We start from the raw sequence: 14,011 nt of genomic DNA, 5'->3' as shown, positions 1-14,011 counted from the left end.
TACAAACACTGTGCTGCTATCAGACTCCACCACCAGAAATTCTGACAGTCCAATGTGGTACCCAGGTGCCAGTATGCTTTAAAAAGTCTTCAGGTGATTCTCACATGTAGCCACGTTTCCAACGGCTAAATAGAGACGACTAATGAAGCCAAGAATCCCAAGGTCTGGAGAATTTGTCTTAGCTGGATTATGCATCTGATGTGTTCGTTTCCTAGTGCTGCTGTAACATATTACCACAAACATTGGCACAAAACGACAGGAATTCATTAGCTTACAGTTCTGGAAGTCAGAGACCCAAAATGGGCTGGCAGGGCCGCACTCCTGGACACCGGAGAATCCATTTCCTTACTTCTTTCAGCTTCAAGACTAGCTGCGTTCCTTTGCTTGTGTCCCTCTAGTACTTGCTTCCCTTTCAGAAGGACCCTTGTGATTACATTGGCCCACCTGGATAATCCAGGATGCGGGCATACCTTGCTTTATTGCGTTTCATGGGTGTGTACTTATGGTGGTCTGGAACTGAACCCACAATATCTCAGACATGCTTGTACTCTCTCTAGTTCAAGATCCTTAATAACATCTGCAAAACCCCTTTTGCCATGTGAAGTAACATAATCACAGGCTGGGGGAGGTGGTGGTGATATTCTGCTTATCCTACATAGTCTCTCTTTGAATATAGAAATTTCATTATAGTCACACGTAATATCAAAGTAACTGATATTAAGAGCAATCTTTTTTTTTGGGGGGGGAGGGGGGTATGTGCTCCTAGCGGGAACCAAACCCGAGACTCGCTGGTCCTCAGGCCAATGCTCCAACCACTGAGCCAAACCGGTGAGGGCTCAAGAGCAATCTTAACGTTGGGAGGGAACTAAAATGAGGAGGACTGGTGAAAAAAAACTACCCTATCCCTATTCAAGTGAAAGACTAGAGGTTTATCCTCTGTACATAGTAAGAGGATCTTCGGGGTCTGGGAACCAGGCAGAAGTGATGGATGGAAGTTGTATTAAAAACAGGATTGAGTGACTAAAAGCTGAGACCCATTTCCCCACCCCACCCCACCTTCTCCCACAAGGCTCCCAGACCCTTATCCTCCTGAGAGCTCGTTAGATTTCTCTCTGGGGAAGCAGATCAGCTTAAGAGAAAACACCTCTGATCTTGGAAATTTCCCAGAAAACATCTCAGCCAAATATCCTTTCAATGAAACTCAGTATGCAAGCCCTTTTTGTGGGCTCAGAACTTCCAATCAGCTTTTTCATCTTTCACTTTTTTTTTATCCTTACCCGAGGACATTTTTCCATTTTTTGTTCAGACAGAGTGGGAGGGAGAGAGAGGAAGAGAGAGAGAGAGAAACACTGACGTAAAAGGGACACACTGAGTGGCTGCTACCCACACAACCAACCAGGGCCGGGGACAAACTGCAACCTAGGTACGTGCCCTTAGCGGGAACCGAACCCGGGTCTCTCTGGACCGCAGGCCTATGCTCTAACCACTGAGCAAAACTGGCCAGAGCTGATCTTTCACTTTTAAAAAATCCCATCAATCTAAGGAAAGTCACTTAACATGACAGGGATCAAAATAAAAACAGAAGAAAAAGAAGAAAAGTTAGAATATAAATCATAACTTCTGAGAAATTACATCCATGAAATAACAGAATGCTAACAAAAGGAAACATTCAGATGACAAGTTGAAAATACAAGAAAAATGAAAAATTCAATAGAAGGGTTGAAAGATAAAGCTGAGGAATTCTAGGAAATAGAATATAAAAGCAAAGAAATGGAAATAAAGTTCAGAAAGGGGGGAGAAACCATCAATGAAATATTTAAGAAAACTTCCCAGAACTTAATATCACCAAGTTTCCAGTTTAAAAGGGCCCATTAAGTACCCAGAACAATGGACAAAAAACCCACACCAAGCATACTGTGACATTTCAGAATACCCAGATGTTGCAGGTTTCAACAAGATTGATGAGGGTCCTAAGAGACCATAAAGTAATTAATACTTCTGAAATGATTTCCAAGGCTAATTTTATACCCAGCTGAACAGTGGGAGGGTAGAATGACAACATGCAAGGTCTAAGAACGTTTACCTCCTTTACATTTTTCCCAGGAAGATCCTGAAGACGCAATACACAAGACAACTAATTTAAGAAAGATGAATACACAGATGTACTAATACAGGATATCCAAACAGCAAAGCAATAGAGTCAAACTCCAGGTGATGGTGAAGAGAACTCAGAGTGAAGCTATGCACTAGGCCCATAGGGAGACCAGCAGATCAGAGCCAGGTAAAAGGCTCCAGGAGAAATTTCTTTACAAAGATAAAATTAATAGACTACCTGACGTGAACAAACTTTTGAAAGGACATTTTGGCCCTGGCCGGTTTGGCTCAGCGGTTAGAGCGTCGGCCTGCGGTCCAGAGAGACCCGGGTTCGGTTCCCGCTAAGGGCACGTCCCTCGGTTGCAGTTTGTCCCCGGCCCTGGTCGGTCGTGCGGGTGGCAGCCACTCGATGTGCTCCTTTCACGTCGATGTTTCTCTCTCTCTCTCTGTTCCTCTCTCTCCCTCCCACTCTACCTGAACAAAAAAATGGAAAAATGTCCTCGGGTGAGGATAAAAAAAAAAAAAAAAAAAAAAAAAAAAGAAAGGACATTTTGACAACTGATAATTTGTTGGTGAGTTAGTAATACTCAGAAAACTAAACAAATAAAAGAAAAAAATAATAGCTCCAAGGAAAATTTAAGCCCAGAAAACAAAAATACCCATAGCATACTTCTTAAACTTTAATGTGTGCTAAATATATAAATATAAATTTATAGTAGCTTAGTGTATGTGTGTGGGGGGACAGTAATAAAACTAGGCACCAGCTTTATATATCTCAATTTCTATATTTCATTTTTGGTTAATCCTCACCCGAGGATATTTTTCCATTGATTTTTAGATAGAGTGGAAGGGAGGGAGGGAGCAAGGGAGAAACATCAATGTGAGAGAGACACATCCATTGGCTGCCTCCCACATGACCCTGTGACTCCTGGGTTCTCAGGCCGATTCTCCAACTGCTGAGCCAAACTGGCCAGGGCTAAATTTCTACATTTCTATATAGTAAATTACTTTGAGAAATAAAAGTCATTTGGAGAAAAAAAACCCCAAAAACCTTACTTGTACACAAGAACTACTCAAGGATCTTGTTTGAATTCTGGGCTGGGGCCAGAGTCCACATTTTTCCCAAGCTCCCAGGGGAGGCCAGTGTTGCTTAACTCCTGAGCACACTTTTAAGTACCTTACTATATGGCTCAGCTACAAACAGAATATATGGTAATAATGTAAACTGTGAACAGTGACTAAAATTATGAAATATATTGGTAATTGATAAGAGGGAAAATGGGAAGCAGGCATGCATGTGGTAGGTTAAAGGAAGGAAAACTAAATTCTCCTCTTCTAAGAAGGAAGTTAATGCCTAAAATTGAAACCATTAAAACTAGCTGGCTCTTTAAATTATGTAAGGGTGTAATATTGATAACATTAAAGTCCTTAAAAAGTGGGCAAATGATGTGAACATAATTCACTGAAGTAAATACAAGTGGTATTTCAACATATGAATAAATACTCAATCTTGCTCATTAGAGAAGATTCCATTTTTCATTTGATTGGCAGAGAAAAATTCAATTATGCATTGATTACAACAATATGAAGAAAGAGCAATACCATGTTACAGCAATAGTTCTGAAACCTTTCTGACAACCCTTACTGCTCCAGAACTAAAACAATTTTCAACTCATCTTTCAAGTTAGCTGCCCTAGTATCCCCTCTCAAGTCCTTTCTTCTTGGCTGCCTCTATTATGAGGACTGAAAAAACTTATATCCATTGTCCCAGCCTGCCTTGCAGCTAAAGATGGACATGTGCCACAGTTCTCAACAATGAGACTACACACCTAGGCTATATGGTATAGTCTATTGTTCCTAGGCTACAAACCTCTACAGTATGTATTGAATACTGAAGGCTATTATAAGTATTCCTATATCTAAGCATATCTAAACATAGAAAAGGCACTGTAAAAATATGGTATAAAAGATTTTAAAATGGTTCACCTAAATAGGGCACTTACCATAAATGAAGCTTGGAGGACTGAAAGTTGCTTGGGTGAGTCAGTAAGTGGTGAGTAAATGTGAAGGCCTAGGACAGGACTGTACACTACTGTAGACTTCATAAACAATGAACACTTAGGTTACACTAAATGTATAAAACAACACGAGATGAATGAAATCAAGTAAAGGAGAAAATGATGTAATCAAGAGACACAGTAAGCACACAATGTATGGGGCTGCTGCTGGTATAACATGGCATATGGTTTTATAGCAAACTTTTTTTTTTATAAGTACAGAGTACACTCTAAAATAGTAATAAAAGTTCAGAATAGCAAATACATAAACCAGTAACAGTCATTTGTTATTATCAAGTATTATGTACTGTACATAATTGTATGTGCAATACTTTTATATGACTGGCAGCACAAGTGTTTACACCAGCATCACCACAAACACAAGTAATGCCTCGTGGTGCACCAAATTTATAATAGCTACGATGTCACTAGGTGATACGAATTTTTCAGCTCCATTACAATCTTATGGGACTACTGTCGTACTGACTGAAATAGTTATGTGGCGCATGACTAATAGCCCTTCCAAAAGTCTATAGTTAAAGAAGGCAGTTCCCCAAGAGATTCTCAATGGACAGAAATATATGGCTAGATAAGGATTCTCTTAAATTTTACAAAAAATTACCACTTTCAGAAACAGAGCTTTACAATAAAGTTAGAATCGGCAATCCAATTTAATTTATTTAAAAAGATGTATCTCAAGGTGCTAAGGCATAGGTAATTTTAGAACTCCAGTGAAAACAATGTTCTTAAGCCTACAAAATAAGCAAATCTAAAACTTAAACTCCAGCATTTTTCATGTCCAAAAACTAGTAATTGAATAATTCAATTAGAATAACTCATTAAAAGAATATGATCTAGCCCTGGCTGGGTGGTTCAGTCAGCTGGAGTGTTGTGCCATGCAGGTTGATTCCGGGTCAGGGCACACATAACAAGGTTTCGGGTTAGATCCCCAGTGGGGGAGCATAATGGAAGGGGCCAATTGATGTTTCTCTCTCTTGCTCAAAAAGAAAAAAAGAATATATGATCTATAGACTGGCTGTTCACAGATCTCCAAAAAGTGTTAATTTAACCACTTTTTCTTCTAGGTTTAGGCTCATACTAAACTTCCACTACCCATTTCATTCTTTTTAATTATCTCTTCTACTGGTATTGATTAGTTCATAAGCAAAAGCTACACAGTCAGTTTTAAATTTTATTTCATTAACTTAAAAGGTGAACAAAATGTGTTTCAAATCTTATTAAACTCATTTATCTGAACATGTTTACATAGAGGACAGATACAGGATTTCAAGTAACTTATGGTAGAGTCCATTGTCCATTTAAAAATAAGCTTCTTTCTTCCACAAAAACTCTGCATTGAAAGGCAAAAAAATTTTCTTTTATACTGCATAAGAGCTAGATGCAAACTTCTGATGTAAATTTATTTCATTGTCAACTCTGATGCTCAAGCTGGGAGGCACAAATGTTCATAGTTCAGTTAAATGATACAAACAAAAAGCTTCGGTTTCTCTGAGATACAAATCAGAAGCCTCCATTCATGTCTTTTACAGTAGTATCACATACTTGATTGTACTGCCAGGTCACTTCTTCTTCTTTCCTTTCCCTTTTTTACTTCCCTCTCCTTGCTGAAGACTTTGGTCACCACCTCCTGTTTTTTGTGTCCTTGTTTTTAGTTTAGGAATCATTTCCGCTGCATACAACATTACTGACTTACCTAAGAACCAGAAGTTAGGCTTAGTGTATAATCTGAGAGATAAGACATAAAAGGTCATTAACGCGAATACCATAAAGTTCAAGAAATCATCACACCACATCAAGAAAATGAGAAGGATTTACAGAGAAAAAAATAAATGACTCTGAAGACAATAACCAGTCAAGAGCGGGCCTTAGGTGGAAAAAAGTACTGGGAACAATGCTGGAATATTTAAATAAACACGATCAATGCTAAAATATTTAAATGAACACGATCAAAATTTAAAACACTAAGAGTGAAACAAAAATTTTGGTCTTGGTCCTAGTAATTGACTTGAAGATCAAAGGAGCACTTTTCTAAATGTAACAAATTTGAAACAGCTTATCATTATAACTTTTAAGCTATGGAAACACAGAGCCTCGGTCTTATAACAAAAGTCCAGTGTCATAAAGCTACAAAAGATGTTACTCATATGCTCAGATGATTTATGAATACATTTGTCCCTGCTCTGTGCACCAACCACCTCCTCCAGCCCAATAGCTGCCTTCCTTACCCCAACACACCAGGCCCTCAGCTTTTCTTTTTACTTTGTAACTATTTTCTTCCTGGAAACAGGAAAAAAACATCTTTTCAACTATAATTTTTAGATCAAAAGTTTGTGTTGGTTTTGTCTTTTAAGAGATAGTATCGAAAGATATCAAAAAGAAGGGGAAAAAAACCAATGGAATATACTCATCTGTCAGAATCTTAAGTTTCTAGAAATATCTACCAATCCTGATAAGTTCAGTATACAGAAACCAATCTATTTTAATTCAAGTAAAAACAAGTTGTCAGTTTGGGATTATTGTGTCAAAAAAATAAAAAGCTCCATTATGTAAAATTAAAATTAAGGAGGAACATCTGTAATACATTCAACAATAAAGATAAGTTTAAAAACAAAGTTTATATTTTAGAAATAAATTCAGAAAGTAATTAACATGTAAATAAATAATCCTCTTTCCAATACCCAGAATTAATATTTTGAAATATCAATGTCAGTTTTGATTAGTTATTGTTGTTTTTTAAAAAATAAAGCACTAAGGGATAAATGGTGATGGGAGGACACTTGACCTGGGGTGGTAAACACAAAATACAGTGTACAGATGAGATGTGGAATTGTTCACCTGAACCTGTATAATTTTGCAAACCAGTGTCACACCAATAAAAAAAATTTTTTTAATTCTCACCCAAGGATAATTTTACATTTATCTTCAGACAGAGTGGGAAGGAGAGGGAGGAGAGAGAGAAACATCGACGTGAGAGGGACACATCGATTGGTTGCCACCTGCACGACCCCAACCGGGGCCGGGGACGAACCACAACCGAGATATGTGCACTTGGCTGGAATCAAACCTGGGACTCCCTGGTCTGCAGGCCAAGGCTCTAACTGCTGAGCCAAATCAGCCAGGGCAATTTTTTTTTAAACAGGAATTAAAACACTTGGGATAATGCTGGTTTTCTCTGACCATGACCCCCCTGTCCCTACACTCCACCCCTTGCCTTGCTTGCCATTAGGTTAATTACTGTCTTATATGTCTTGTTTTTTATCACTAAGTATGGCTTTTTAGATTTATTAGTGATAGAAATTACAAGCAGACCTTAGGATGTCTAGGATCTGAAATGGCAATTAACATCTGACAATTTAATAATTTTATGCTCTTAAAATGGGAGCAATGATGGACTTCCAGAGGTTTATGAAATGTTCACAAAACAGTATTTTTAGAGGGAACTAGGTTTCATCACATTATCAAATAAGTTCTTTGAAAAAGTTAGAACCAGTGCAGCTACAATGGAAAACAGTACTGTTTCCTTAGAAAATTAAAAATGGAACTGCCACTTGACTCAGCGATCCCACTTCTAGGAATATATCCTAAGAACATCAAAACACCAATCAGAAATAATTATGCACCCCTATGTTCACAGCAGCACTATTTACAATAGCTAAGATCTGGAAAGAGCCAAGTACCCATCAGTAGATGAGTAAATAAAAATGCTGTGGTAGCCTGGCTGGTGTGGTCCCTAGTGGGGGTTGTGCAGGGGACAGCCGATCCATGTACCTCTCTCACACTGATGTTTCTATCTCCCTCTAAAAAAAAAAAAAAAAAAATCATTAAAATAAATAACTAAATAAGCTGTGGTACATTTACACAGCCATAGAAAGGAAGGATCTCTTACCCTTTGAGACAGCATGGATGGACCTGGAGAGTATTATGTAAGTGAAATAAGCCAGTCAGAGAAAGGCAAATATCATATGATTTCACTTATTTGTGGAATCTAATGAACAAAATAAGTCCAGAGGCATGGAGGCATCAGACAGACACATATCTTAGAGGAGGTGGGGACACAGGAAGAGATTAACCAAAGAACTTATATATATAGTCCATGGACACAGACAACAGTGTGGTAAAGGCCTGGGGTGGGATAGGGGCTGGGCGGGGTAGTGGAGAGAGGGGAAAGGGGGACGTCTGTAATACTATCAATAAAAATATATATATTAAAAAATAAAACATATAATCAGTTTGCCAGCTTAAAAAAAAGGAAAAGGTTAGAACCACTTTTTACTCCTCCATCAGTGGTAGTCCTTTCTCTAAATTAATCTGTAGAACACAATTTTTACTTTTCAAAAGATCAGAACCTTTTTTGCAGTGTAGAGGAGTAACCTATCCCCAAACCTTATTCATTCGTTTAAAAAAAGCTTACGTGATGGGAATTGTACAAGACAGAGGCTGCCATCTTCCTGTTTGAGTTGGACCCGGACTCTGCCCCTGTACTGAGCATCACGATTCCATTCTCTGGAGTACATTTTATTTTTCTAACATAAGAAAACAACAACAGGCTTTGTTTAAGAAAGTTATTATATCAATGAGATGAGTATGGAAAATAATGAAGAAAGAACCACATCATACCTCAAGAAATGCATTAAGTCCAACTGCTGTGCACACATCTTGAATCTCTGTAGCTGTAGGATTTTCAACAGCCTGAACAATTAAAAAAACAAAACACTAAACAAACACTAAACAACTTAGCTTTAAGTGGATACTGCAATATTGTTGTGTAAATTATTTCAAATACCATGATCAAAACATGTACTAAACCCTAGGTTTCTTTTTCTATTAGGTACAGTTGTGTCCATTGTAATTTTTTAAATAAAATTTAAAAATTCCTAGGAATAATACCGATTCATACTTGTGTATCCATACCCCTTCCAACAGAACATAAACTTCAGAAGTGTTAAGAACTATTTTGTTTATCAGTATATTCCCCAGCATCTGGCATAATACTTGGAATATACTAAGTACGCAATAAATACTGGTTAAAAAACTATTACAGATAAAAACCACTTGAGAAAATTGTTTGGTAGCATCAACTAAAGCCAAACGTATGCATTCATTATGGCCCTGAAATTGCACTTCTATGTATATATTCAAGAAAAATGCAAAAATGGGTTCACTAAGGACAAACTGAAGAATGTTCACAACAGCCCTATTTACAATAGCCCCAAACTAGAAAGAACCCAGTTATCTGTCAACAGTAGACTGGACTGTGGTTTTCTCATACAATACAATATTATATAGCAGTGGTTTTCATCAAGGCAGTTTTGCTCCCCTAACCAACATTAGGCAATGCTTGGAGACATTTTTGATTGTCACAACTACGGTGGCATAGGGCAATGGCATCTAGTGGGTCTCTAGCATGAATGCTGCTAAATAACCTAAAATGCACAGGCCAACCTCCACAACAAAGACTTTGTCTGGCTCAAAATGTCAATGGTGTTGCTATTGAGAAACAGTATTTCAAAACAATGAGAATTAAACTTCACTCAAAAATGTGGGTAATTCTCATTAGCTTCAAGTTTGGTGAAAAAAAAAAAAAAAACAAAAAACAGATGCAAAAGTACAGGGTGTATGATGCCATTTAAATAAAATTCAAAAACAAGAAAAAGTAATCTATGGTGATAAAGTCAGAGTGGTTATTCTTGTATATGAGTACATGTGGAGAGAACAGTGACTGAGAAGGGACATAGAGGAATATTCCTGGGTGCTTTTCTTTTCTTAAATTAGGGTGCTGGTTACCCATGTGTACTCATTTTGTGAAAATTCAGAGAGATATTTAAGATTTTTGTTTGTATGCTATATATATATCATTAAAGTTCAAAAAAATTAGTTATTCTCCAAATTATCAGAGAGCTTGCCACTACAGGCCTCTGTTACAGTGGTTTGAGTCAAGCAACACTCTGAACCAGTGCTCTCTCTGGTGTCTTCTCTTTTATCTTAGGGTAGCAAAACAGACTTTCCTTTACACATTTAAGCAAAAATGGAAGATATAAAATAATAAATTCAATGCTTCAGACCAAATTACTTTAAATCTGTTGTTAGATTACAAAATGTAATTCTTAAAAAATACAAAATGACACCATCAATTTTGAAAATAAAAGGCATCAACAAGAGCCCTTCACTTGACATTAAACACTTTGCTAATGCCAAGTAACTTTTTTTTTTTTAAATCCTCACCTGAGGACATTGTTGCATTTATCTTCAGATAGAGCAGGAGGGAGAGGGGGAGGAAGAGACAGAGAGAAACATCGATATCAGAGAGCCATATCGACTGGCTGCCACCCACACGACCCCAATCAGGCAGGGATGAACTGTAACTGAGGCACTTGCCCTTAGCGAAAACCGTACCGGGTTTCTCTGGTCTGTAGGCTGACGTTCTAACCGCTGAGCCAAACTGGCCAGGGCATGCCAAGTAGTTTCTAAAGTAACTTTACCCATCTCAAAAAAATAAAAGGTAGCTGATATAAAACTACAGAACTCCACGTCTGCCCTGGCCAGTTTAGCTCAGCAGTTAGTTAGAGCTTTGGCCGCAGAGCAAAGGGTCACAGGTTTGATTCTCCATCAAGGGCACCTACCTGTGTTACAGGTATCTGATCCCCAGCCCCAGCTAGGGTCGTGCAGGAGGCAACCAATCAATCAATGTGTCTCTCTCACATCAATGTTTCTCTCTCTCTCTCTCTCTCTCTCTCTCCCACCTCCATCTCTTCCACTCTATCTAAAACATAAAAAAGAGTCCTGGCCAGTTTGGCTCGGTGGTTAGAGCGTCAGACTGTGGTCCAGAGAGACTTGAGTTCGGTTCACGCTAAGGGCACGTACCTCAGTTGCAGTTTGTACCCGGCCCTGGTTGGGTCATGCGGGTGGCAACCACTCGATGTGTCCCTTTCACGTCGATGTTTCTCTCTCTCTCTCTCCTTCCCACTCTATCTGAACAAAAAATGGAAAAAAATATCCTCCGGAGAGGATAAAAATAAATAAATAAAACATAAAAAAACAAATAAAACTCATGTCTAAATTTTCTTTAAAAACTGAACTGCGCCCTGGCCAGTTTGGCTCAGCGGTTAGAGCGCCGGCCTGCGGTCCGGAGAGACCCGGGTTCGGTTCCCGCTAAGGGCACGTACCTCGGTTGCAGTTTGTCCCCGGCCCTGGTCGGTTGTGCGGGTGGCAGCCACTCGATGTGTCCCTTCACATCGATGTTTCTCTCTCTCTCTCCCTCCCACTCTATCTGTACAAAAAATGGAAAAATATCCTCGGGTGAGGATTAAAAAATAAATAAATAAAAAATAAAAAAAATAAAAACTGAACTGCATTGTGGACATTGCATTGTACAGTGACATAATTTTGGTTTCCTTCACAAATGGTATGATTGTCATAACTTTGGTTTAAATAAAAACTGTGCAAATTTTACAACCCTCCCCTACTCCTCTTTCAAATACAGGTTGAATCACTTAAAAAAATTCCTTGGGCCCTGGCCGGTTTGGCTCAGCAGTTAGAGCGTCGGCCTGCGGTCCAGAGACATGGGTTCAGTTCCCACTAAGGGCACGTACCTCGGTTGCAGTTTGTCCCCAGTCCTGGCTGGATTGTGCGGGAGGCAGCCACTCGATGTGTCCCTTTCACATCGATGTTTTTCTCTATTTCTCTCTCTCCCTCCCACTCCGTCTGAACAAAAAATGGAAAATGTCCTTGAGTAAGGATAAAAAATAAAATAAAAAATTCCTTGGGCTGTCCGGCCAGTGTGGCTCAGTGGTTGAGCATCGACCCCATGCATCAAGAGGTCACAGGTTCAGTTCCTGGTCAGGACACAGGCTCAGGTTGTGGGCCTGATCCTCAGTGGGGGGCATGCAGGAGGCAGCCAATCGATGTTACATCTCCGCTCCTCTCTCTCTAAAATCAATAAAGGAAAAAATATTTTTTAAAAAATTCCTTGGCTATGGCTTAGTGCCTTTCTGGTTTCCCCCTTATTAAGGAAAGCACCCAATTCGTGGCTACTGTTCTCCTCAGTCCCCTATCTCCAAATGCAGTGAAGTAAAAGAAGCCTTCCTGGCTCTAACTAAACCTCCCCTCGAGGACCAAGGAGCCCGCCTGCTTACCTTACTTATGGGGATTCGCCTGCCCTCCGCGATGGTCTTCTTGTTATTTAAATAGGCAGGATATATACAGATAAACCTGCCACAGAAGAAGCACAGCTGGTATCACCAGAGCAGTATTTCCAAAACTTCACTCATTCATTCATTCATTCATTCATTCATTCATTCATTCATTCATTCATCATTATCGCAACTACCGCTACACCTATACCGTAACTCCCACATTTTTTCTTAACTTAAAAAGGAAACTTGAACTCACTACCTTAACGGAACACACATCACTTGCTAGAGAATACTTAAAAAAACAGACACGACGTCGTAACTGTTCAGTCAGATACAGCTGCCTGTTACAAGTTCCCGGGGTGGGCCCCGTCCCGGATGCAGCACGTACGGCGCCAGAGGCAGTAGAAGCTTTAAAGGGCCCCAACGCGCCTTCCCGAACATCACAGAAAAAACCAGGAGTGCTTGGGGGGCGTGCAGGAGGCGGCCAACTGATGTCCTCGCTCATGGATGTTTCTCTCTCTCTCCCTCTCCCTTCCTCTCTAAAAAAAGATAAAAATCAATAAAGAAAAAAAAAAGAGTTCTCACTTTGTGATTCTGTTACTTAATGCCATGTCCACGTAGCACCCAAAGTCCTTTGTGTCACGACAGGTAAACAGTGGGCTACCTAAAGTCGGAGCTTCAGAGACTCCGAGAAGAGCCTGGAGCTGGGCGCCTCCAGGAGAAACGAGCGCCCGGGGCGGCGGAGCTTCACCGGCGAGACTGTCTCGGGGCTGGGAAAGCGGCGCAACACCCGTGGGCTCGCAGCAAGGCCCTCCCTCCCTCAGGACCCACCTGTCCTGGTCCGCCGGGGATCGCGCCGCGGCGCAGGCCATCTCCACCCGGGCCCACTCGGGTGAAACCACGCCGGAAAGCCCACCGGAACTCGGCTCGGGTTTCCCAGACCTCCCCATTTCCGGAGGAAGTCCTGCCCTCTGGAACGCCTACGCGTCCAGGGCTTTTCACTGTCCGTTCGTTCTAGCACTTGTCGCTCGGCGTCCGTCTCTCTAGTTTCTTACGTGGCGTTTGGCTCTATCTTCTCGCGATAGCATTCACGAAAGCTGCTAATTCTTTCCCTTCTGCTGTCAAAACGCGACGTCCTGGGCGCATGCGCCGTCGCTACATTGGATTTTCACATCGAGTTTGGAGGATGCTAGCTACTCTCACCAATAGACGAGGGCTCTACACTGCGGGTAATCTGTGTAGTTCGAAGCAGGTTGTTGGAGCAGGCAAGAAAATACCCCTTTATGTTTTTTCTTTATCCGCTTCTGGGCCTAGCATTTTGCTTTCAACTTGCCAAAATGGATTTTTATAGTGGTGGCACTAGCAAAAGTACTGGCACGTTTTTCGGTGTGCCGTTTAAATGTTAGAATTTGACTTTTTAGACTTCTGAAGATCATCTTCTACATAAAATTCACTATATTTTTTTATACCTTAGGTTAATTGCAAAGCACTGTTTCGGCATTTCCGTTCTTTAACCAAACACAGCATTTCTATTTTAGAAGCTGCTGTTTATTCCACACCTCAAAGGTGGTTTATTAAAAGCCGGGCAAAGGAAGATAAATAATATCTTTTACAGATGTAAGAAACAAACTAAACAAATAAAAATCCCAACAAAGCTTAGGACCACTGAGTTTAGGTAATTTGCCCATTCACGCTAATGATAGCTGC

General features: G+C 40.1%; 1 protein-coding gene across 2 annotated transcripts; it reads right to left on the bottom strand.

Moving 5' to 3' along the window:
• Positions 1-5,330: 5,330 nt before the first annotated feature.
• On the bottom strand, positions 5,331-13,336 carry SRP19 (signal recognition particle 19). 2 transcript variants are annotated; one of them, XM_036278545.1, is made up of 5 exons: positions 13,136-13,336; positions 12,305-12,380; positions 8,790-8,861; positions 8,584-8,695; positions 5,331-5,865 (listed from the first exon to the last, which is right to left on the bottom strand). In XM_036278545.1, the coding sequence occupies exons 1-5, from the start codon at positions 13,252-13,254 to the stop codon at positions 5,732-5,734; spliced, it is 513 nt and encodes a 170-aa protein (XP_036134438.1). In that variant the 5' UTR covers positions 13,255-13,336; the 3' UTR covers positions 5,331-5,731. The 2 variants fall into 2 exon arrangements, with proteins under 2 accessions (XP_036134438.1, XP_036134439.1); XM_036278546.1 differs by lacking the exon at positions 13,136-13,336 and adding an exon at positions 12,890-13,062.
• Positions 13,337-14,011: the final 675 nt, after the last annotated feature.

This window comes from Molossus molossus, unplaced genomic scaffold (assembly GCF_014108415.1).
Source record: "Molossus molossus isolate mMolMol1 unplaced genomic scaffold, mMolMol1.p scaffold_m16_p_3, whole genome shotgun sequence".
Taxonomy (NCBI): Eukaryota; Metazoa; Chordata; class Mammalia; order Chiroptera; family Molossidae; genus Molossus; species Molossus molossus.
The sequence above is the reverse complement of the archived record's forward strand: the minus strand, read 5'-3'. Positions and strand labels throughout refer to the sequence as shown.